The sequence below is a fragment of the Monodon monoceros genome, unplaced genomic scaffold (assembly GCF_005190385.1).
Source record: "Monodon monoceros isolate NGI ecotype Baffin Bay Population unplaced genomic scaffold, NGI_Narwhal_1 Super_Scaffold_7, whole genome shotgun sequence".
Taxonomy (NCBI): domain Eukaryota; kingdom Metazoa; phylum Chordata; class Mammalia; order Artiodactyla; family Monodontidae; genus Monodon; species Monodon monoceros.
In genome coordinates this window covers 83,285,316-83,308,627 of record NW_021703784.1, presented here as the reverse complement: position 1 = coordinate 83,308,627, position 23,312 = coordinate 83,285,316, and the positions used below count along the sequence as shown (strand labels likewise).

Genomic DNA, 23,312 nt, shown 5'->3' with positions numbered 1-23,312 from the left:
AAAATAACAGTGCTAGGTACTGTGAGCCTTTAGAATAACAGTGCCAGGTACTGTGAGCCTTTAGAATAACAGTGCCGGGTACTGTGAGCCTTTAGAATGGAGTGTGCTGCAGCCATTGAAAGCGATGATGAGAAACAATATTTGGGACCGTGGAAAGCTATCTGTGAAATATTAAGTGAAAAAGGTCATTAAAGTATTAATTTCTTAAAATTAAAAGTATGCATGTGAGAAAAAAGAAAGTACACATGCACGCTCCAAAGCAGAGGTGCATATTCAAAAGTCTGAAAGGATATTAAACTGTAATGTCAATGATGATTATCTCAGGGCAGTAAAATTACTGTTTTTATTCTCTTCTTTTCGCCTATCTGCATTTTTTTTTTTTTGCGGTACGTGGGCCTCTCACTGTTGTGGCCTCTCCCGTTGCGGAGCACAGGCTCCGGACGCGCAGGCTCAGTGGCCATGGCTCACGGGACCAGGCACTCCACGGCATGTGGGATCCTCCCGGACCGGAGCACGAACCCGTGTCCCCAGCATCAGCAGGCGGACTCTCAACCACTGCGCCACCAGGGAAGCCCTTATCTGCATTTTGTAAATGCAAATAAACTGTGAGTGGCGTTCTGCAGACACTCACCCAGCAGAAGCCCAATGGTCTGCCCAGAAGATTTCCCCAATGAAGGGAGCTTCCAGCCCTTACGTTGAGCAAAGTGAGGGCTGGAGTTGCTGCAGCCACCCCAGGCCCTTGGGGAACTTGGCCTTGTGGGCCAGAACCGCCCTGTTCTCAGCAGAGTCTGAGTCCAGCATGTCCACAGCCAGCGCCACACAGAGGAGCCTGTGAGCACACATTTTTAGCATCCATAGAGACGCAGGGCCCCAGGAGCGGGGAGATGGCTTTATCATCAGACTCCACGTGATTTCATTTGAACAAAGGGTTCCATGGTTTGAAAGTTTTTTTGCAAACTAATGATTTACAGAAACCATCTTGTATTAGAGAAATCACTTCATCTGCAAGTCAAAAAAACCTGCCTGTGGTGGTCTGAACTGTGACCCTCCAAAATTCATAGGCTGAAGTCCTAACCCTCAGCACATTAGAATGTGACTGTATTTGGAAATAGAGTCTTTTAAGAGGTAACTAAGGTAAAATGAAGTCCCACGAGTGGGCCCGAATCCAATCTGACTGGTGTTCTTGTAAGAAGAAGTGATCAGGACACAGACACATAAGGGAAGACCATGTGAAGACCCAGGGAGAAGACAGCTGTCTACAAGCCTAGGAGAGAGGCCTCAGAAGAAGAAAGCAACCCAGCCCACACCTTGATCTCAGACTTCTAGCCTCCAGAATTGCGAGAAAACAAATTTATGTTGTTTAAGCTGCCCTCCCTGTGATATTTTTTCCTATAACAAGAAGTTCGGGGATCGGCAGTTCCTGGTGGTGGGTAGCTGCTCGGTGAGATGGTCAGAGACCCAGGCTCTTGCTACTTTCTACTCTGCCATCCTCAGCATGTTGGCTCTGAACTTGCCCTCGTCCCCTCCTGCAGCGCCTCCCCCCCGCACGGCAGCCCCAGGGTGCTGCTCCAGCTTTGGCAGCAGGCGGCCTGGCTCCTGCTGGCATAATGGCTGCTGCTGTACCTCTTCAGACAGTGTGTCACATTTGAGGCAGGAAGAAGCTCAAAGGCCCTGCCAGCTGGACAGCCTGTCCCTTTAGATCAGGAAAAGCAACATTTTCCAAAACCCCTGAAGTCTTGAATTTACGTCTCATGTCCAAAACCATGTTGTACAACTGTAAGGGAGTCTGGGAAGGGGCCCCCCAGGGCTCGTACTGCAAGTCATTCCAGGCAGAAGCAGGGTTCTGTTTGCCAGGGAGGAGAAGGACGGCACTGGATAGGTCGCTGGGAACAGCGGCACAGTTTCAAGCATCCAGCGGCTGGATGTTTTCATACACCTTTGCAGGGAAAGATCATGGTGTCCTGGAAGTGACACAGTGAGGTTTGAGATGTCCCCCTCCTGAGAATGAACATTCTACAGGGACTTCCTTCCTATGAATGAGCTTCTTTTCGCTGCACCTTCTCAACCTACTCCCATGTTGCATGACGTCGCTCAGCCGTGAGATGACCGGGGAGTGTTTGCTACTCATAAGGTCTGTACGGTCCCTTTGGGGCTCTTGAAGTGAGGAGGGGTGGCTTTGTGAAACATCCTGTTATTTTTCCTCCCTTGCTGGATGACAGCACATAGCAAAAGCCCTCTCTTCAGACTCCTTCCAAGCTTCTAGTACCTACTGCAGACCCCTCCTCTCGCATTTATTACGGTACCTTTTTTTTTTAGATGTTGCGGGTAGGAGTTTATTAATTAATTTATTTTTGCTGTGTTGGGTCTTCATTTCTGTGCGAGGGCTTTCTCTAGTTGTGGCAAGTGGGGGCCACTCTTCGTCGCGGTGCGTGGGCCTCTCACTGTCGCGGCCTCTCTTGTTGCGGAGCACAGGCTCCAGACGCGCAGGCTCAGTAATTGTGGCGCACGGGCCTAGTTGCTCCGCGGCATGTGGGATCCTCCCAGACCAGGGCTCGAACCCGTGTCCCCTGCATTAGCAGACAGACTCTCAACCACTGCGCCACCAGGGAAGCCCATATTATGGTACCTTTTAATTATCTGTCTACATATTTTTCCTGTCCTCTAGAGCCAGGGAACTGGATCTTACCTCTGTATTCCTAGCACCAAGCTCGGTGTGATGAATGGGTCTGTGATGAATATTTGAGTAAGTGAATGAGTGACAAGAATAGCACAGTGCTAAAATTCCCCGAGCCTACTTGGATACTTCTTCCATATTGGAAGCCATCAGTCAACCTTGGGACAGAAGGTCCCATGGCCTTAGAGAATGTGTTCTCTGTCCATAGGATTTAACTGCCTGCAAACAACCCTTTCTGTGCAGGGGAATGGGGACGGGTTGGTACATGGGTATGTCCATATTTGCCATATATGAGTTATGAAGGGAGTGACTTAAACTCTGGGCTCTGGTGTCCCCAACACACTTAGCATTGGGGGGTTTTTTTCAGCCCAGATTTCAAGGCACGTGTTGAATTCTCCCATTCTCTGTGAATTGCCTTTTGGAGCCATAAAGATTGAGATTGAAATTTGCTGGAGCCATGAAGATTGAGATTGAAATTTGCTAACTGCTTTAAGTTGATCCGGGAACATCACCAATTTTAAAAGTAGTCAAACATGGTTTTCATTTATTTGGTCTTAGAAATGATCCCTTAATGAATTTTAGTTCCGAAAAATGTAATCTGCTACCTCTGACTTTGATGTTTAAGTGCTTAATGCAAAAGCTAAAAGGAATGAGCAGCTTTATTGAAATAAGAGCCCAAGCAGTGGCCCAGGTGGATTTTTAGACTATGCATTCCTTGGCAAAGAAGATGTCTTCAGCCAGCAGTGGGGCTCTCTAATCTCTAATCTCCTCTCCCATCCCTTTCCCATACAGCTACGGGATTTATCTGTCTGAATGTGCGTTATGACCCTGTCATTCAATTGCTTAAACCCCTTCAATGAGTCCTCATTGCTCTCAGGACAGAGTCTCAGCCCCTTAGAGTCCTGTGACTGGTGCCATCCACCCTGGTCTCTCCCGCGGAGGCCTGTCACACTCACCCATCACTCCGAGCTAACCCTCTCCATCCCTCTGAGGGGCTCTGGATTAGTACAGGGGTCAGCAAGCATGGCCCTGGGGCCAAATCCCACCTGACACCTGTTTTCGTATGGCCTACAAGCTAAAAATTAGTTTTACATTTTTAAATGGTTGAAAAAGTACTAGAAGAAGACTAGTTTGTGACACGTGAAGGTGATATAAAATACAGATCTGCGCGCATTTGTTTATGTGTATGCGCGTTACGCTGGCAGGGCTGAGTAGCTGTGACAGACCCGCAAAGCCAAAAATATTTACTCTGACCCTTTGCGGGAAAAGTTCACCGATCACGGCTTCGTAGTGGCTCCAAGGGTGGGTGGAGAGAGGGCAGTGATCTCCATTAGCCACCTCCCAGGCTGCCCTGAATAAACACATAGTCTAAGTATGAATAATGTGCTGGCTCTACAAACACAGCTTCATGACAAGTCTCAGGGGGCCCCTCCCCACCTATCGCTGCCCCAGAACCTCCCTATACAGGCCCTCCCTCTGCTTGGAAGACCCATCCAACCCCTTCACTAGACTGATATCTACTCTGTGTCTCTTCCTCCAGGAAGCCTTCCTTGACTACTAGGCCTACGTAGTCTGCTTAGAGACCCTCCTCTAGGCTCTTTGATCCGACTCCATGTAGCCCTTTTCATTATGGACTTGGCTGGCATACTGTCTGCCCTCCTTCACTAGACGGCAAACATCAAGAGGGTAGAGACTATGGCCCGTTCACTTTTCTACCCCCAGAGCATAGCCACTTTTAGCAGATTATTAGGTCATCAGTAAACAGTTGTTGAAGAAATCAGTGGAGGAATGCAGAATAAATGATCCATCCGTGGTGAATAAAGCATGATTCTGTATCAGCACAGGCCTTTAGGAAAATAATGGGATCGGTTGGCCTAGGGTCCATCACTTCTGTCGAATAGAAATACTTTTATATGGTATCTCATGGCTTTATCCCAAAGCTATTTGGCCCTGGGAATCTGTGAGGCCATTTGTAAGATATTACCATTTATTACATGCTTACTATGTGTCAGGCATTTTACTAAATGCTTACTTACTTAACTTCTTTTAATTCTCAAATAATCAGTGAATTCGGAGCTATTATTAGGCATATTAGACAGATGAACAAATTGAGGCTCAGAGAGGTTAATTAACTAGTCCAAAGTCACATAGCTAATAAGATTCATAGCTGAGTTTTGAACCTTCTTCCCTCTGATTCATGCTCTTAAATCATCTGGAGGGTCTAATAGCGTCATTTGGAATGGGAACCAAAGCCGACTGAAGCAGGTTATATTTGTTAGAAGGACTCTAGCACATTTCTGACAAATGATGCATTCATGTTCTATTAATAAATGTCTTGGCCATCTGCCCTAGACCTTGTGACATTTGCCTCTTTTTTTTTTAACCCCTAAGGAATGACTTGTGTGTATTACAGGTGCTCGGGCTCATTTATCCCTCTCCTTCCTCTGAGTTGACACTTGGAGACTTCCCCCACTCCCCTCTTTTACTTGCAGGCAGCACTGCTCTCACTGGAGAAGTAGCTCCGGGATCACTCCCAGGACGTGCTTTGCCTTCTCTCCCATTCCCGGGCCTACCGGTACCTCCCACCCCACCCCCAGCAGCACTGGTAGTGGCAAGCCTCTCTTTTCACACTTGGTGCAGCATGAGGATGTCCCCCAGCTCTCCCTGTCCTCAATCCCAGCAAGTGGCAGCCCGTGCCGACTGAGAGCACTGGCGGTCCAGACTGCCACGTGGCTGCATCGTGGTCACACAGGCTCAGCCCAGTGGGTACATGACTGGACCAGAGGAAGTGCCCCTGAGTGGCCTCTGAGTGGCCCAGAGTCCCTACCATCTGGCCAGGTGAAGGGGCTGGCTCTCAGGCCGATTCTTGGAATGAGACTTGCAGACAAAATCTCACCTCCTGCTTAGGAATATAGAACAGTTTCTGTCTGAGTTTCTTTCCCTTACCTTTTTTTTTTAAATTAATATTTATATAAAACAATCAAGTTTTCCTTCTATTTACTTTTTTTTCCTCCATGAGCTCACAACAGTTGTAACAATGGTTTTGTTTTTATTAAAATATATATGTTCATTAGTTAATCAGCAGAAAAAAAGCATGAAGAATAATGGAGAAAAAAATCATCTAAAGTTCTCCCGTGCAGAAATAACTATCTTTTATGTTAGATGACCTCCATTCTGGGCTCTTTATAGGTAATTAGATCATAGTAATTTTTTTAAACGTTCTCTTGTTTTCCTATATAAAAATTTAATTTCAGTTAACTAACTTTCTAACATATTTGAAATTATGGCTATTCCTATGCTCAGAAGAAACATTCTATCACCTTCTTCTCTCTCTAAGTACATCTCCCCCACCACGTCCCCTGTTTCTCTTATAACAATCACTTTTTACACCACCAATAAATCATATTTGTAAAAAGTTTAAAAAGCATAGTAGTTCAAAACATTCTTATAGCCCTAGCGCAGAGAGAACCACTCTCACCTTGGTGGTTGTGTGCATGGGTTGGGGGAAGGGCTGATGTTTTAGGGTGATGACTGTGTATGTTTATGTTTTAAATGTGTTGTTGCCTTTATACAAAAGTGGCTGGTTGTTGTCCTTGGCTCACAGGAATTGGCATGCTCAGCCACCATGGGTCAAGGACAGCAGTTGACAAAGGACCATGGTCATGTGATGGATTTTTTTTTTTTAAGAGGTGGCAGTTCCAAGACTCATGCTTCCTGGGTCGCTCAAGTTCTTGATGTGTTACATCAATACTTTGGAGCGAGGCCACCCAGAATCTCTTAAAAAGTATTCCAAACACAACAGAGATCTTTTTCCACAGGAAAAATCTCAGTGGTCCACGTGTGAGTTCTCTGCTCCATACCCCCCGATGTTGTGACGGTTGCTGGGTTTTCCAGAGTTCATCTTTAGGTTTAATTTCCTGAAATTGATCTGCTTGGTTACTGTAGCTTTATTTTATTCTCTTGCAAGGTGGGGAAATGGCAATGAACAGGCTGTGTTTCGCTAGGGCTTTTCTCACTTCAAAAGAATTAAGCAGCAGTCCATGATCTCTACTAGTTCTTTTACGGGCATATTCATCCTCCAGGTCTCTGATATGAACCTTAATTAAACATGATATGAACCTTAATTAAACAAATCACCAAAATGCCAGTGAGCCAACATTCCTAGCAGACTTTCTGGGCTCACCCGCACTGCTTTGTTGGGCTATTATTTTATGGTGGCCTCTCTCCCCATCTAAACCCTCACCCTGCTTAGAGCCCCTCTGAGAACTGAGTGAGCCAGCCCTGAGGTCAGAGGTGCTGCTACCAACTGGAGGGAAAAGAGGCAGCCCAAGGCCAGCTCCCCAAGCAAGATCCTCCCGCCCAGCCGCCAGAAGGCCCAAGACTGTCAAGGACTCCAGAGAGAGATGAATGCAGCCCAGTGTTGACCTTATATTTTTACCGCATATATTTTTTAAGAGAATTGGGGACGCTGGCAACAAGCGTGTTGTACTCCAACAGCCTTTGATCTCGCTAGCCCTGGGTTCTCTGGCCCCTGGCTCCCTGGGCAGTCATAAATGTGCATTTTTATTTCACAGTTTAATGGTAAGCTCCTGGCCCTCTGGGCCTCTCTTAACGGGAAGACCACCCTCAGCCGGTGGAGTTCTGATAACTTAGAGTAAGATGTCAACCAGAGCATGATTATGCCTGCTTTTAATTTCCTGACCTTGAAGAAGAAGGGGAACGGGCAGTGCTAATTGGACTGGTGAGTGGTGACAGAACTGTCCCTGGGCTTGAATGGGCAGAGCCCCACGTGAGAGGCAGTGTGGACTCCCGGGATGGACCGGCTGAGTCTGAATCCCACCTCGGCCATTTTCTAGCTCTGTGACCTTCACCAAGTGACCCAGCCCATTTAAACCTCAGTGTCCCGCATTGGTAAATGGGGTTAGTAACGGTACTAGCTAATTGTAATGAGACCCCTGGTGGGGTCTTCATGTGGGTTCAAATGCTGGTTCATCCCACTCATGGCATAGAGTACTACTCAGTATGGGGTCGCTCATTCCGTTCATTACTAACCCGTGGTTAAAACCTGCTTCCCAAACTCAGTGTAGACCCCAACTCTTCTCTCTTCCTGTCTCCCAACCTTTGCCCCTCACTTGAACTCTTGGGCCTCACAGTATGGCGGTCTCATCTTTAGGTGGGTTCTGGCTGAGAATTACATGAGCTTTCAATTACTCTGGATGAATCATTTTTACAGGGATGATTGACGATTTATCAAGTCAAGCAGATTTCATTCCACTTCTAGGTTTTCCTCATTTCCTTCATCTTCCCCTTGCTTCAACACGCATCCCCCAATCTCGTTGGACTTCGAATATCAGGAGAAATACCATTCAGTGAAGTGGGTTTTTTTAAGAACCAACTGTCCTTATACTCCATTTGGGTCTCTCTGGAAAATATTCCAGGTTTAACTCTTCAGCACTTTGTTTCAGTATGACTAATACACAACAACCGAGCATTAAACGTACTATATATAAAATTCCAGATCAGAGAATGGAAACACTTTAAGAAAAATAAAAAGGATTGGATTATGTGGGCTATTTGGAAACTGTTCAGTGGGGCAATATAATTTTTATTTTCAGAAGCTTATGGATTGAACCCCACCCAAGCTTCCAGCTCCTAAGAAAAGTGGCAGAAGACGCCCTGCCAAGTTTCCTCTCAAGGGCAGTAAAAGAGTAATCCTCTGCATGCCGGGTTTCATTTTAAAGAAACAGGCGACAGGCAGTGGCCTTTGCTGTCTTCACAAATGAGCTTCCCTGAGCTAGGGGGCTAGTGAGTCTGGTGGGGCGTGTCGGGGGGCAGGGGTGGGAGAAGATGCCAGGCACGCAGGCTTGCACAGGTCGCTGGGCCCACTGTAGTCACAGCACCCTGAAAAGAACATTTGCAAATCTGTGGAGAGCCCTGGGAATGGAAATGGGTTGTCAGGTTGGGGGTACAGTTATGTTACAGTCTTGATGGCCTTTCGATGACTGGTTAGAAAAACTGAACTGTAAATCTACCCAGTTTTCACAAAAAAAGGACATCTTTACGTTTACAATTTTGTGTGTATTGTGTCTGTTGGGCTGTTGTTATAACTTGGGGGAAATTAAATCACAGGAAATAATGCTAACAGGGCCTATTTGTTTCCACAATTCAGAAATTAAATAGTGGAATGAAAGTGGGGGGAAAGGTTTTAAGGAGTGCACTTTAGTGCTAGAGTCCACAGAAGGGCCAGTTGGAGTGCAAGATCCCAGTGCTGGAGCAGACTTGAGAGGCCACCCAATTGACCCCTGTGTCTTACAGAGAAGAGAATGAAATCCCCATCGATTTGGCCTTTGGGCTGAGCCCTGCTTCTGAAAAACCTTAGCACTGAAAATCTGGTTTGTCAACCCAGTGTGCAGTCCATTGGCTTCTGGCTTGTTACTTGCTTGCTTGGAGGAGCTGTCAACCTCTGCCAGCAGAAACCCAGGTCGAATTCCTGCTTGGCAGCCAGCAAGAAGGCGGGACTCCCAGTCTTCTGTGCATTGGGTTTCCCAGCTGACTCAATGGCGCCCTCTCTGGGCACTGGTGGAGAATCACCTGGGAAGGAGCCCAGGGCTGGAGCAGAGCCAAGTGACCAAACTCGGAAAACAGCCTGCAGAAACCAGGATCAGGTGTGCTGCATAGGCTTCTTTTTTTGTTTTGTTTTGTTTTGTTTCCTATTTATTTATTTTTTTTTAAAAAACATCTTTATTGGAGTATAAGTGCTTTACATTGTTGTGTTAGTTTCTGCTGTATAACAAAGTGGATCAGCTATATATATACATATATCCCTATATTCCCTCCCAGCCTCCCTATCCCACCCCTCTAGGTGGTCACAAAGCACCGAGCTGATCTCCCTGTGCCATGCAGCTGCTTCCCACTAGCTATCTATTTTACATTTGGTAGTGTATATATGTCAATGCCACTCTCTCACTTACTCCCAGCTTACCCTTCCCCCTCCCCGTGTCCTTAAGTCCACTCTCTATGTCTGCATCTTTTTTTTTTTTTTTGCGTTACGGAGGCTTCTCACTGTTGTGGCCTCTCCCGTTGCGGAGCACAGGCTCCGGACATGCAGGCTCAGCAGCCATGGCTCACGGGCCCAGCCGCTCCACGGCATGTGGGATCTTCCCGGACCGGGGCACGAACCCGCGTCCCCTGCATCAGCAGGCGGACTCTCAACCACTGCGCCACCAGGGAAGCCCCTATGTCTGCATCTTTATTCCTGTCCTGCCCCTAGGTTCCTTAGAACCTTTTTTTTTTTTTTTAGATGCCATATATATGTGTTAGCATACGGCATTTGTTTTTCTCTTTCTGACTTCACTCTGTATGACAGATTCTAGGTCCATCCACCTCACTACAAATAACTCAATTTCATTTCTTTTTATGGCTGAGTAATATTCCATTATATATAGGTGCCACATCTTCTTTATCCATTCATCTGTTGATGGACACTTAGGTTGCTTCCATGTCCTGGCTATTGTAAATAGTGCTGCAATGAACATTGTGGTACATGACTTTTTTTGAAATATGGTTTTCTCAGGGTATTTGCCCAGTAGTGGGATTGCTGGGTCGTATGGTAGTTCTATTTTCAGTTTTTAAGGAACCTCCATACTGTTCTCCATAGTGGCTGTATCAATTTATACTCCCACCAACAGTGCAGGAGTGTTTCCTTTTCTTCAGTGCGTAGGCTTCTTAACTCTGCTGATTTCTTGAGAGGTGCTGGGAATTTCCCTATTTACTGGCAGAATTATTTTCATCTCTAAGTATCATAGAAAGAAAGAAGAATATTATCTATTCTTATCTGTAGAAAGGTGTTTGAACCTCTTTGTGAGGGCAGTGGGCAGTCATTGAAGAGTTTAAAGCCAGAGTAAATAAGAGTGCGTGACCAGAGTAAGGGATTGTCAGGGATGGGGTGAGACGGAGGGAGGAGACGGGGAGGGGCTATTGCAGTATCCAGTGAGGGAAGATGGTAGCCTGAATCGGCAGTGACTGGATTTTTGAGATACGAAGGTGATGAGAGCAGCAAGGTTTGGTGGTTGATTGGATGTGTGGGGGGAGGAGGAAGAGAGTTGATAAGGATGACTCACCGGATCTGTTCTTGGGCAACTGGGTGGATGTGGTGCTGTGCTCAGAGAAGGGACTGGAAGCTTTGGGGAATGAGGTAATGAGTTCCGAGATTCAAGGGTTGGGCAACCTGCTTGAGAAAAATTGAGTGACCGAAGATTGTGGTTCTGTGTTCAGATTGAGAAATGTAGAGGCTTCACCTACAGTCAGAGCACACTGGGGTGGAACCTTGTTTCCACAGAAATGCTGATTTTGTAGACAAGGGAGACAGAGGGTACCTGGGTCATGCCTACTGCTTCCCTGCCTCACACTCCAGAGTTCATTTCACAGCAACGATCTGAGTGACGCACGTGGGTATTCTCTGTAACTTTTACAGAGTTCAGCAGGGATCGATTTGAGGTGTCCTTATTAATTAATAAAGGGATACAGGTTTCATTCCAGCATGCTTTTTTTTCCATCATGACTGAAATAAACAGATTTTTTTCTAAGGAATTTAGTAAACAGAGGGCGGGGGGGGGGGGGGTTGTTTTTTTTTTTTTTTTTTTTTTTTTTTTTTTGGAAGTCCCTTTTTCCAGAATGACCTTGCCGTGGGCCCATCCCCTAAAGCCAGGAATTTCTGTGGGGCAAAGAAGGCACTAAAGTGTTGAGAGAACTTAAGGCAAGTGTTTTCCATCTCCAGTGAGAATGGCTGAGGAGCAGGCTTATGTGGGAGAGAGAAGAATTTCACATTGACATTTAAAAAAGCCTTTTTTTTTTTTTTTTAATTATTTATTTATTTTTAGCTACGTTGGGTCTCCATTGCGGTGTGCGGGCTTCTCATTGCAGTGGCTTCTCTTGTTCTGGAGCACGGGCTCTAGGCGCGTGGGCTTCGGTAGTTGTGGCTCGCGGGCTCTAGAGCGCAGGCTCAGTAGTTGTGGCGCACGGGCTTAGTTGCTTCGCGGCCTGTGGGATCTTCCCGGACCAGGGCTCAAACCCATGTCCCCTGCATTGGCTGGTGGATTCTTAACCACTGCGCCACCAGGGAAGTCCAAAAAAGGCTTTCTTAAGGGGGCAGATTCAGAAGGCAGCCTGTGGAACTGCATTCTGGAAAGATCAGAGGGAATAAGAGAGATGGCCTTCAGTCTGTAAGAGCTTTACGTGAGGCCTCCAGGGTTCCTTAGCAGGCGGTGCCTGCAGGCACATTAAAAGAAAGTTGTATTTCTGGGTCTTTATATTTCCTCCTATCAGACCCCAGGCGCAAACAGAACAGAACCCCTTTTCTCTCACATATCCTTGTGCTCTTTAACTAAAGACAAGGGGGCCAAAGTTAGGACGTCATTTCATTTCAACAGCTTGAGAATCAAGATGTTGAGATTCTAGCCCCAGTTCAGTTTCAGACCCTCAGTAACCTTGGGCAAGTCACTTAACTTTGGGGGCGGGACCCTTGGTTTTCTCATCTATAAGATGGGTGCAAACAGTACTTCATGAAGCCTTGGGAATTGCACGTGATCATGCATATAAAGTTATCACAGTCTTGGCACATAGTGAGCACTCTTTAAAAGTCAGCAGTGGGGCTTCCATGGTGGCGCAGTGGTTGGGAGTCCACCTGCCGATGCAGGGGGACACGGGTTCGTGCCCCGATCCGGGAAGATCCCACATGCCACGGAGCGGCTGCACCTGTGAGCCATGGCCGCTGAGCCTGCGCGTCCGGAGCCTGTGCTCCGCAACGGGAGAGGCCACAACAGTGAGAGGCCCACGTACTGCAAAAAAAAAAAAAAAAAAAAAATGTTATCAGTGGCTATTACTGATAATGACCTCTCTACCTCCCTTGCTGGAAGAATAAATTATGTACCCCTCAGTGTTCGAAGTCCCTTAAAAGCAAAAGGTACTATGCAAAAGCTGTGATGCTATCAATTACTATTAGTAATAATAGGCTCATAATTACTTTTGCCACGGTATTAAATGAAAACCCCTTTGGGTGGGCGATGACTGGGAAAATAGGGACTATTATTAATGGAGCTGCAAGCTCTTGTTACTAGATCCATTGACATAATATTTCTCTCTGGGAATCCTTTGACAAATCAGCTGAATTTCCTATTCCCTTGCCCTAAGCTCTGTAAATTTGATCCACACGTCCCTAGCGTTGTTTCTGTGGATTAATAATGAAGAGAAGAGGAAGAGCAGGGCCTGAGTTAGACCCGTAGATGCGTAGAAGTCCTCCCAAACATTTGGGCTGCCCGTGGGTTTGAGCTTGTAGTTCCGGGTGGGGATGGGAGGGTGGTCTTTTGTTTCACTACTTGTTTTAATGCTCAGAGCCAGGTCTTCCTCATGCGTTTGGGTCCTCAGCTGTCAAGGAGAGGTTCTGCTTTGGGGACAGGGCTAGGGGCAGGGGGAACCTAGTCATGCCCTCCTCCTTCCACTGGAAACAGAGCTTTGAGGAAGTGCTTTGATGCCCTGCTTTGCCGAACCAGCGCCCAGATCGGGAGTCCGTTGCCGCTGCCATCCTGGAGGGGTCGGAGGGAGATTCAGAGCGGCAGGTCCCAGCCACACAGCAGGGCAGTGAGGCAGTGCTGGCGAGGGCAGTGAGGCAGTGCTGGGGAGGGCAGGGAGGCTGGGTCAGGGGAGGGGCAGGCTAGGAGGGCAGGGCTGACGGGCAGCCGAACCTAGAGCATGGCCAAAGAACGCTGCCGGGATCTGGGCAGGAGGAAGGCTGCCATGTGCGTTTGCCCCATAAAAGAGCACATGAGGCCCAGCAGTGGGGCTTCCATGGGTGAACCAAGCAGGAATAACACTGAATCGGGACAGCCGTAGGTGAGCTTGGTGGTGTGTTCATTGAATCTGGGCTTACAGAGAGGTGAAGCGTATACATTCTAGAGCCAGTCAGACTTGGATTTGAATCCTAGCTCTGCCACTTGGTAGAGCAAGTTATTCAGACTCTCTGCACATTATCTAAAATGGAGACAGCAGTGCCCACCTTGTTGAAAGAATAAATGAGATAGTGTACCTAAAGCCTGCGTTCCCAGCACATAGGAAAAATAATAGCAAGAGCACTTACTCTGAGCCACGCAGCAGCCCACACGTGGACATCTGGCAACTCACGGCCACACCGTGAGCTACGTAACTTTTGTTACCTCTAGTTAACACATGAGGAATCTGAGGCACAGAGAAGTGAAGTAACTTGCCCAAGGTAACACCGCTGGTTTAAGTGACAGAGCTAGAATCATGAGCCCAAATGTTCCAGCTCCAAGGCCCTGTGTTAACCTCTCTGCTGCAGGACCTATGGCTGTTGTCATCCTTATGACGTTTCTGGGTACAGGATAGGGAAGTCTAGCCTGGATTTGGCCACATCCCAGGGGCTCTTCTGTTATCTCAAGGAATTTTAAGAGATTTTCCCAAAAGTGACTAAAATAAATTCCTGTGGGTCAAAAAAAAAAGTTCAAGGGGGTTGGACAAAGAAGCCTTGATCGAAGAAGAGGCAGTTACCAAAAATTGGGAATCTTTGTGGCCACATGCTCTTAAGAACCAACATGTAATTTTAAGCCAGTCTGATTTTGCTTTTCTGGTGCTTTCTAAGAAGCCACACAGTGAGTTGGAGAAATTTACAGGCTGTCACCCCCTGGGATTGATTCTGACAGCTCTGCTCCTCTATTGTTGAAGTGCTAATGAAAAACGCTAATTGGCCTTGGCCAGTGGCTGGATGAGTCCCCTTCCTGGAGTGGGGAAAGCAGCATCCTTTTCTCTGTGATTTCTCCTGGTCCTATTCTTGGCTTGAAGAAGGAAGGGGGGGGGCAGCATGAGGAAGTGGGAGGACTCCAAGGGTGATGCTGCCCTTTGGGTGGGCAGGGTGAACAGTTTACATCTGACGCCCCATCCACTGAGCTCGGTGAAGACAAAGCCAGGTCTCTTTGTCACCCCGGAATCCTAAAGGCAGCAGAATCCCTGGGCTGAGTGAGGCACTTTGGATATTCAGCAAGCGAAGCAGGGAAGGAATGAATGAATGCTTATATGGCCCACCAGCCTCTGAAGGCCAGTTCCTTGTGCAGCTCCAAGAAAGGATGGTCTCCACTTGCTTTAAACCACATCTACAGGTGGGCCGCCCTCATCCTGGCTCTTGCAGCACCGCCCACAGTGAAAAGTCAGCTGTCCTAAGTGGAGCCTTGCAATTTGCCCACCACCCGCACTCGACCAGACAGGGAGCAGAGCTGTGGCCTTTGAGCTTTGCTTCCATCCTCAGGTGACTTGTTGATAAAAGACATTTTCACATATTGACATATAGGGAAGTCATTCTGGCTTATACATGAGTTAACTTGAGTTTTATGCTAACTAAAATAGCCTGTTTGTGGCCTATCGAACATACATTGTACGTCGGCTTTAATTATTAAAGAAAAGGGCACATTGACCAGAAGTAAATAATGTCTAGGTTAAAAATAAAGATTAAATGCCCCCCTTCCTGGGATGCCAATGCTGGTCCTCTTTGGATGATAAGACTCCCTTCCCACACTTTGTTATAAAGCAGAAACTAACACACCATTGTAAAGCAATTATACTCCAATAAAGATGTTTAAAAAAAAAAAAGACTCCCTTCCCAGATGCTAAGGCATACCGACTTGCTATGTACGTGCTGGTCTGTTCTTTTTTTTTTTTTTCTAACCTTGAAGAAATGTAACCCAGACTTGTTTAATATTCTTTGTTCTGACAAGATATAGAACTGTGCTGAAAACCCTGCTTCTCCAGAGAGGCTTCTCGGAGTAACCTAGACAGTGGGCTTCTGGGCTAGTCCTCAGTTTGGCTCAAATAAAGCTCTTTGCTATTCTTACTATTGATTGTTTATTGATTATTTTCGTTGACACTGTCCACCATGTTTCCCCACAGGTGTCCTCTCCCTCCCTGCGTACTTCAGTCCCTACAACGGCGGGTCCCTGGGCCACGACGAGCGCGCCGATGCCTACGCGCAGCTGGAGCTCCGGACCCTGGAGCAGTCCCTCCTGGCCACCTGTGTGGGGAGCATCTCGGAGCTGAGTAAGTGGGGCACCCACGGTCTGCTGGCTCCAAGGGAGAGTCAGGGAAGAGCCCACCTTCCGGGTCCTGGCTTCCTCCTTCTCCTCCACGCTCCTTACCTTCTCTGAAAGCCAGAGGTTGTAAACTGGTGGCCCACAGACATGTGTGCTTTAGTTGGCAGGTGCATTTAATCACATCCAAATTTGGATCTCTCGTTTCTCTAGAGAAATCAGACGATCTGGCACTGCTGCGCCCCATTCCTGCATGGCAGCGATCAGGGGGAGCTGAGTGGCAGCTAAGGCGACAGAAGGCATTCCCTACATTGCCACGTGCCTCGGTCTCTCGTAGCTGGCCTGTCTCATTTATTTATTTTACCTGCCTGGCCCCAAGGGCTCTGAATTTACAACCAGTATTTGAAAGAAAGCACCTCCCGAAACCTCGTCACAGAAAAAGAAAGAAAAAAGCTGAGCTTCTCTGGCTGAAGGAGGACCTGATCAGTGGTCTCAGCCCTGCGGTACCCTGCGCATCTCCCAGGACCTCAGGGCTCTCTGGAACACAGCGGGAAACCCCTGGGTCTAGGTCATTACTGTTTGGCAGCTGTTTCAGAAGATCGTGTTAGGAGGCATGAGATCCCCGTGTCTCCCGATCTCTCCCTCTCATTATCCCAATTATTTGAGAAATCAAACTGCATGCTCCTCCCGGGGTCATGAGACCACCCAGCGGAGGGCGGGGACACATGCCAAGGGTCGTATAGCACACAGTGTGGAAACAGATGGAGTTTCACTCTGCTCCAGCCTTTTCCACTTGTGATTTCTTTGAGGTTTCTGGCCCCTGAATAGTGAATGGCAAGCCGTTCTGTTTCTTTAGGACACAGCTTCCTCCCTTCCCCCCCGCCCCCTTCCTTCCCTTCCCAGGACAGGAAGTGAAGGTGCCTGATTCAAGGTCACAGAGCAGATTGGTAATAAGGCTGGGACAGAAAGCAGGACTTTGAGCTTTCTGTCTCCTCGGGGCATTCCAGCATGGCCACCTGGGTCCCCTGCCTCTTGAGGACCCTGCAAGAAGTGGGCTTGGGTGTATGGCTTAATCCCCACCCCTGAGGAATGTCTCCTGGACGGTGGGCTGTCTTTGGGGCTATGCGCAGTCTGTTTGGTGAACTCTCTTGGCCTGAGAACAGTGAGGGACACACTTAGGCCTCAGTCCACTGGAGAATACCTTGATTTTGTTTTGCATTTTGAACATTAAGTGAGCACATACTATGTGCAAGACACTGTATGAAGTGCCTTCATCACATGATCTCATTTACTGTGCAAAACGACTCAACAAGGTAGTCCTGATGAGGGAACCGAAGCTTAGAGAAGAAAAGTCATTTTCCCCCAGTCAGGTTGCAAATAAGAATCAGAAAGGGGGCTTGACTCCTGCTGTGTCTGACTTTAGCAAAGCTCTAAATTACTTAGGGCTATGGGCTTCGTAGACGTGACTAGCAGCCCAGCCACCAGCATCTCAGGGCAGCTGAGGTCAAGATCGGAATCTGGGGACTTCACTGCTAACACAGTGGTTAAGAATCCGCCTACCAGGGGCTTCCCTGGTGGTGCAGTGGTTGAGAATCTGCCTGCCAATGCAGGGGACACGGGTTCGAGCCGTGGTCTGGGAAGATCCCACATGCCACGGAGCAACTGGGCCCATGAGCCACAACTACTGAGCCTACGCGTCTGGAGCTTGTGCTCTGCAACAAGAGAGGCCGTGACAGAGGCCCGCACACCGCGATGAAGAGTGGCCCCCACTCGCCGCAACTAGAGAAAGCCCTCGCAGAGAAATGAAGACCCAACACAGCCAAAAATAAAAAATAAATAAGTAAAATTAAAAAAAAAAAAGAATCCGCTTACCAATACAGGGTACACGGGTTCGAGCCCTGGTCCAGGAAGATCCCACATGCCGCAGAGCAACTAAGCCCATGCGCCACAACTACTGAGCATGTGCTCTAGAGCCCGCGAGCCACAACTATTGAGCCCGTGCACCACAACTACTGAAGCCCGTGCGCCTAGAGCCTGTGCTCCGCAACAAGAGAAGCCACCACAATGAGAAGCCCGCGCACTGCAACGAAGAGTAGCCCTCGCTCGCTGCAGCTAGAGAAAGCCCGTGTGCAGCAACGAAGACCCATTGCAGCCATACATACATACATACATAAGATCGGAATCTGATCTTGACTTTTATCATAGAGCCTTTTGTTGTAGTGGTCTCTGTGCCCATTACAATCCACAGTCAGGCACAAGGCGAGCATTCAGAAACTTCCCTCAGGGGAAGGGCTTGTCCTTACCATTCAGCCCAGGGACCAAGTCCAATCAGTTCTACCTTCTAAAACTATCCCAAGTTTAAGTTTGCCCCGTCACCACTTCCAGGGCTACCAACTCGGGCCAAGCCAGGGATGTTTAAAACCCAGATTGCACATGTCACTCATCTGCTCAGTATCCTCTCAGTTACCCCCACGGCTTCCCAGCACACTCAGTGAAGTCCAGGATTGGACATATGATCTGCCTTCCTCGTCTTCTGTTCTTCTCTTGTTGACTGTGCTCCAGCCACCCTGGCCTCCTGGCCTCCTGGCTTCCTAAGATCCTCCCACCCCAGGGCCTTTGAACTAGCTGTTCCTCTGCCTGTGACCTTTTCCTCCAGTTGTCCAAATATGGCACGTTCTTAGTCTCTGCCCAATAACACTTACTAGACAGGCCTTTCCTGAGCACCCTGCAGAGGTTAAGGGTCCCACCCTCGTTCTCTGTCTCCCATCTTACGGCTTTGGTTTATTCAAGGCACTAATGGACACTTGGCATTGATTATATATTTACTTGTGAATAGTTGGTCATCTTTCTCATGTGATTAGAACTTCAGCTTCAGGAGAATGAAGACTTTCTCTGTTGTATCCCCTGGTGTATGTATCGCTAGTGATGAGAGCAGGACCTAAGCTGTGTATTGGGGTGTGTGTGTGCGCGCGTGCGTGTGTGTGTGTAAGAATAAGTTCTCTATCGTCCAGTTTTTGCCTCCTAAAACCCACCTAGGATTGGTCCCCATCCTGGCTCAGCCACTCCTCAGACCAAAGGGAAGAAGGATCCCCAGAGCATCTTTCACCGACAACCAAGCAGGCTGTGTCATGCGCCAAGATGCCCGAGCTCCCTCGCTCTGAAACCAGGGTTTCTGCTAATCGTTGTGAAGGTGGAAGCAGATACCACAGTTTTTCTCTTCAAGACTACAGAGCTTAATGAGGCTAGTGATACTTGGCGCTGAGCACCTCGTACCTTAGAGTTTAGCCCGGCTTTAACATCCGCTCTCTCCCTGCACCTGGCCAGGACCAGCCTGCCAGGTAGGTCAGGAAGTCTCATTCTTGTATCAGGTCCATCTGCATAGGGAGCTCGGGCACTTGTATTTTCCTCTGTCCCTCTCTACCTATGAGAAGGTAAATGGAAGGGAATAAGAAATAAACAAAACACTTCTTTTCAAAGGGAGCCAGATGGTATGGGCCTCATTTTGGAGACAGTGCTGAATCCCAGGCCCTCCCACTCTCTTTTTATTCGATGGCTCCTGATGCAGGTTGGACAGACCAGAGGGAAGCCGTAGCACCTCTGCTCAGGGCTCTCATGATTAACAAGCAGGGAGGGCTTGTTTCTCCATACTTGTGGGTGTTTATGGGCTTCAGACCGAGGTCTCATCAAGCTTAGGGTCAATTGATTCTCAAGTACAAGGATGTCTCAGAAGCAGCTCTGAGGAGTGCCCAGCTGTACCAAACCAAGAGCACAGCCCCGTTGGGCCACAGCTTCTGAAACTCACTGTGGTAGCAGGTCAGGGATGGTATCCCCCCAGCTTTGTTGCAAACTGAAACTTTTATAAAATACAATAAAAAGGAACGTTTAGAAATATGAAATAAAGCACAGGTAAGATGCAAGCCATTTTATTTTATTAATTCGATTAAGTAGGCATGAAATCACTCTGTCGGATTGCTCTGGAATTTCTTTCAAGCTCACTCTCAGTTTCTGAAATGAACTTCCGAACCAGTAACCAGTTTGCACACCTGTCCCAGTTCACAGACCTGTCGCAGTTTGCAGACCACACTTCAAGCAGCAGTGTCACAGTGGTCGAGAACATGCGTTTGGGACACAGGGACCCCAGTTCAAGTCCTGCTTGTGCCACTGGACAAATCACTTAACTTGTGTAGCCTGTGTCCTCATCTGTAAAATGAAAATGCCTCCCTTATGGGGTGGCTGTAAAGAGATTTTTTTTTAGAGATTTTGTCTTATCTTTTCATGTCTGTCTTGAAGCCTAGAAAATAGAAGGTGGCAGGGAGGAAAATCCCTCTGGGAGAACATCCAAAACAAGTGGCTGTCTTTGCCCCGTAACCTGGACTTGCAGCGCAGCTTAAGTTTTTTAGATGCCTGATCAGAGCTGTCTGCAGGCATCTGTCTCTTTGGTCTTTGAGAGACACCGAAACCCGAAGCTGGGCCTGGAGCAAAGTGTCCGGGGACTCCATCTCCAGTCACCATTCTGCTGCCTTCATGGCTTCCCAAACCTTCGGAAGGCCTCTCTGTTCCTGGCTTCCCTTTTAGGGAGCTGTTAGGAGGTATTCCTATTCCTTCCTCGATTTTTTTGCCTGCATACTGGCTGGAAATGTGCTGCCAAGGGTTCTACACCAGGAACAACGAAACCATCTTAAACGTAATTAATGGTAATGACTTCTACCTTGTCGAGTCTTTGAAATGATATTTCAACAAGATTTCTTCGATGCTATCGGGGACTCTTTGAATTCTCCTCCTTGTGGTCCTGTGGTCATGCCAACAGTTATGACATTTAGACCTGGAGAAACGGGAGCCAGATTTCAACTTATTGCAGCCAACTTAGCTCTACAGCTAGCTGCTGGGAGACGGCTTGGCCTGGGGTTGTCAATGCCAGTTTCTACTACCCAGGAGTCTGAGGGCAGGGCTGGAATCCTCCTGTCCTGGGAAATGAGGGGCAGTGCTTGACTGCAGGCAGAGGTCCCGGAAGGAAGAGTACCACGAGGTGGCCTGTAGGATAGAGGATTACTAACAAAAGACAGTAACAATAATGGTGATATATTTAACTTTACCAAGCACTTACTCTGTGCCAAGCATGATGTTAAGTGCTTTATGTTTGTTATTTATTTGAATCCTCAGGATTTTTAGGTTAGAAACGATTATTTCCATTTTACAGATAAGGAAACCAAGGCTTTGTTAAGTAACTTACTACGTAAAGCACACAGGATAGAAATAGCAGAGCCCTGACTGGAAGCCAGGCAAGTCTTAATCCAGAATCTATGCGCTCATCCGCTTACCTGGTGATTCTCAAACCTGACTGGAGGTTAGATTCACTGAGGGAACTTTTACAAAATACAGACGCCTGGGTCCTGCCCCAGACCAATTAAATTAGAGTTTGGGGGGTGGGAACCAGGCATCAGGAACTCAGTGCCCTCAGCCCTCCTGGCCCTGGGGTCTGGCAGCAGGCACCCAGGCAGCTGAGCTACAACTGCGGGATGAGCAGAGTCCGCTTTGTAGAGAGGAGTGAGGACCTCGGGGTGGCATGGAGGGCTCTTTCCCAGTGGAGATCTCCAATTCCAGGGCTGTCATTGTCCCTGCTTGGAAACAAGCGTTGCTGCTGTGGCTGTCATGGGAGAACTTGGCAGCTAACGAGCTCAAGTCAGGCCCCACCAGAAGTTGTATCTTAAATGAAATGAATGTGTAAGGCTACTTTTTCATCCTCCAAATGTTTGCCGAGCACCCGTTGTGCCGTAGAAGCTGTGCAGGGCTCCGGGGACACATGGTATAGAGTCCCAGACCCAGAGGCTCTGTAGGGGAGGTTAACGGAATAAGTGAATGAATTGGTCCTGTCGAACGTTGAACAACACTTCACCTGCCATATTAAAACCTGCTCGTTTCTCCCTCCTTGAGCTCAGCCTCATTCAGAGGCTTTCTCTCCAAGGGGTTATCTGTAAGGGGCAAGCTGACCCACAGGGGACGCCCCCCCTGAGTTCTCAGGCCTGAGAAGAATGGAAGGCGCCACTTTTCCTAGAAAGAGGGGCCCGCAGGTGCCTGGGGCCATTTCACCCGTCCTTTCTCAGCATTGTGGCCTCACACAATGATGGGACGTTTCCTGTCCTGGGCTGGTGGGGAATTGAAAAGACTCAACTGGGGAAGAAACACAGCACAGGATATGGGGACCTGAGGACCCTGCAGACTTCATTAGCGCAGGCCACGGCCTGGGTCCCAGTTCAGTTCATGGACTTTGGAGTCACACAGGCCTGGATTCAAATCTAGACTCTACCGTTTACTGGGCACCGCGGCATCCCTGTGACCAGGGAAATGCATGGTGTCAGTAAATGTTTGCTTACTGGATAAGCCTCAATTTCTTCGTCTGCAAAATGGGGACCCTACTTGGGCCCCAGCCTTGTAAGGATCAAATTAAATTCTATTTCTAGAAAATTGAACACTCAGCACATAATAAGCATAATGGATGGTGGTGGGAGTTTTCCTTGAGGCCGTGGAGAGGGAGGTCCCTTTTCTGCAGAAGTACCTGGACTTTGCACCAGACAGCACGGGGGATAATCACCACGCAGCCTAGCACAGGAATTGGAGGTTGGGAAAAGAAGCCCAGGGAGATTCCTGTGGTGAGAGCTGGGGAAAGGGCCATGGGGTGATGGAGGGAGTGGGGCTGTTGGAAAAGAAACCGTATTAGCGTAAGTTCTGGTGGGGCCGGGCCCCTACCAAGCATTTCGTTCAACTGTTAAGGCAGGACTGGAAGTGAAAGGGAATCTAAATTGCTATCATGTGTCTGGGTGACAGTTTCCACCTCCACCTGCCACCTCTGGGTAAATAGTAATTAGGCATGCCGGCTTAGCTGCTCCTCTAGCTAGCAGGATCCTTGGGAGAATGTGGGCTGTGAACTCAGACTTTTCCTTTTTCTCTCCCTCTCGCCTGCCCTCGTCACCAGGCGACCTGGTCTCCCGCGCCATGCACCACATGCAGGGGCGCCGCCCGCTGGGTCCTGGCTCCAGCCCCGCCCGCCAGGCCCGCCAGCCACCCCAGCCCATCACCTGGTCCCCTGACGCCCTCCACACACTCTACTACTTCCTGCGGTGTCCACAGATGGAGTCCATGGAGAACCCCAACCTGGACCCCCCGAGGATGGCCCTGAACAACGAACGGTAGGGATCTGCCTTGGGCTGCACACCTGGTGGACCGTGCGACCCAATGTGTGTTGACTGACCGAGTGACCGATGAGGTGGAAAAAGAGCCCTGGCCCCGGCCTGTGTGCCTGTGAGGAGGCGGCCTGACATGAGCGACGGCTGCGAATTCAGACGGATGAAGGCCTGTCCCTGGGGTGCAGCAGGATTTGTTCACCCCGGGCTGTTGTAGGGCGGGGTCGTTGAGTCTCAGAAGGTGGGCCTTGGCCTCTGTCTCACAGCTCTAGCGTTTACTACCTGGGCTCTTGGAAATTCAGTTGCCTCTTTTATAAGATGAGGTATTCGCACCTACCTAGAAAGGTGGTAGTAAGAATCGAGTGAGCTAGTGCT

At 48.4% G+C, this 23,312-nt stretch overlaps 1 protein-coding gene across 4 annotated transcripts in view; it reads left to right on the top strand.

Moving 5' to 3' along the window:
- The window catches only part of ABTB2 (ankyrin repeat and BTB domain containing 2), a 181,058-nt gene that overhangs the window by 117,574 nt on the left and 40,172 nt on the right, over positions 1-23,312 (top strand). For 3 of the 4 annotated variants that reach the window (XM_029206939.1, XM_029206940.1, XM_029206941.1), the window contains exons 2-3: positions 15,623-15,769; positions 22,730-22,943. In XM_029206939.1, the coding sequence (XP_029062772.1) occupies positions 15,623-15,769; positions 22,730-22,943 (361 nt within the window). Of the gene's footprint in view, positions 1-15,622; positions 15,770-22,729; positions 22,944-23,312 lie in introns of those variants that run through there. The other variant, XM_029206942.1, reaches the window with a different exon arrangement.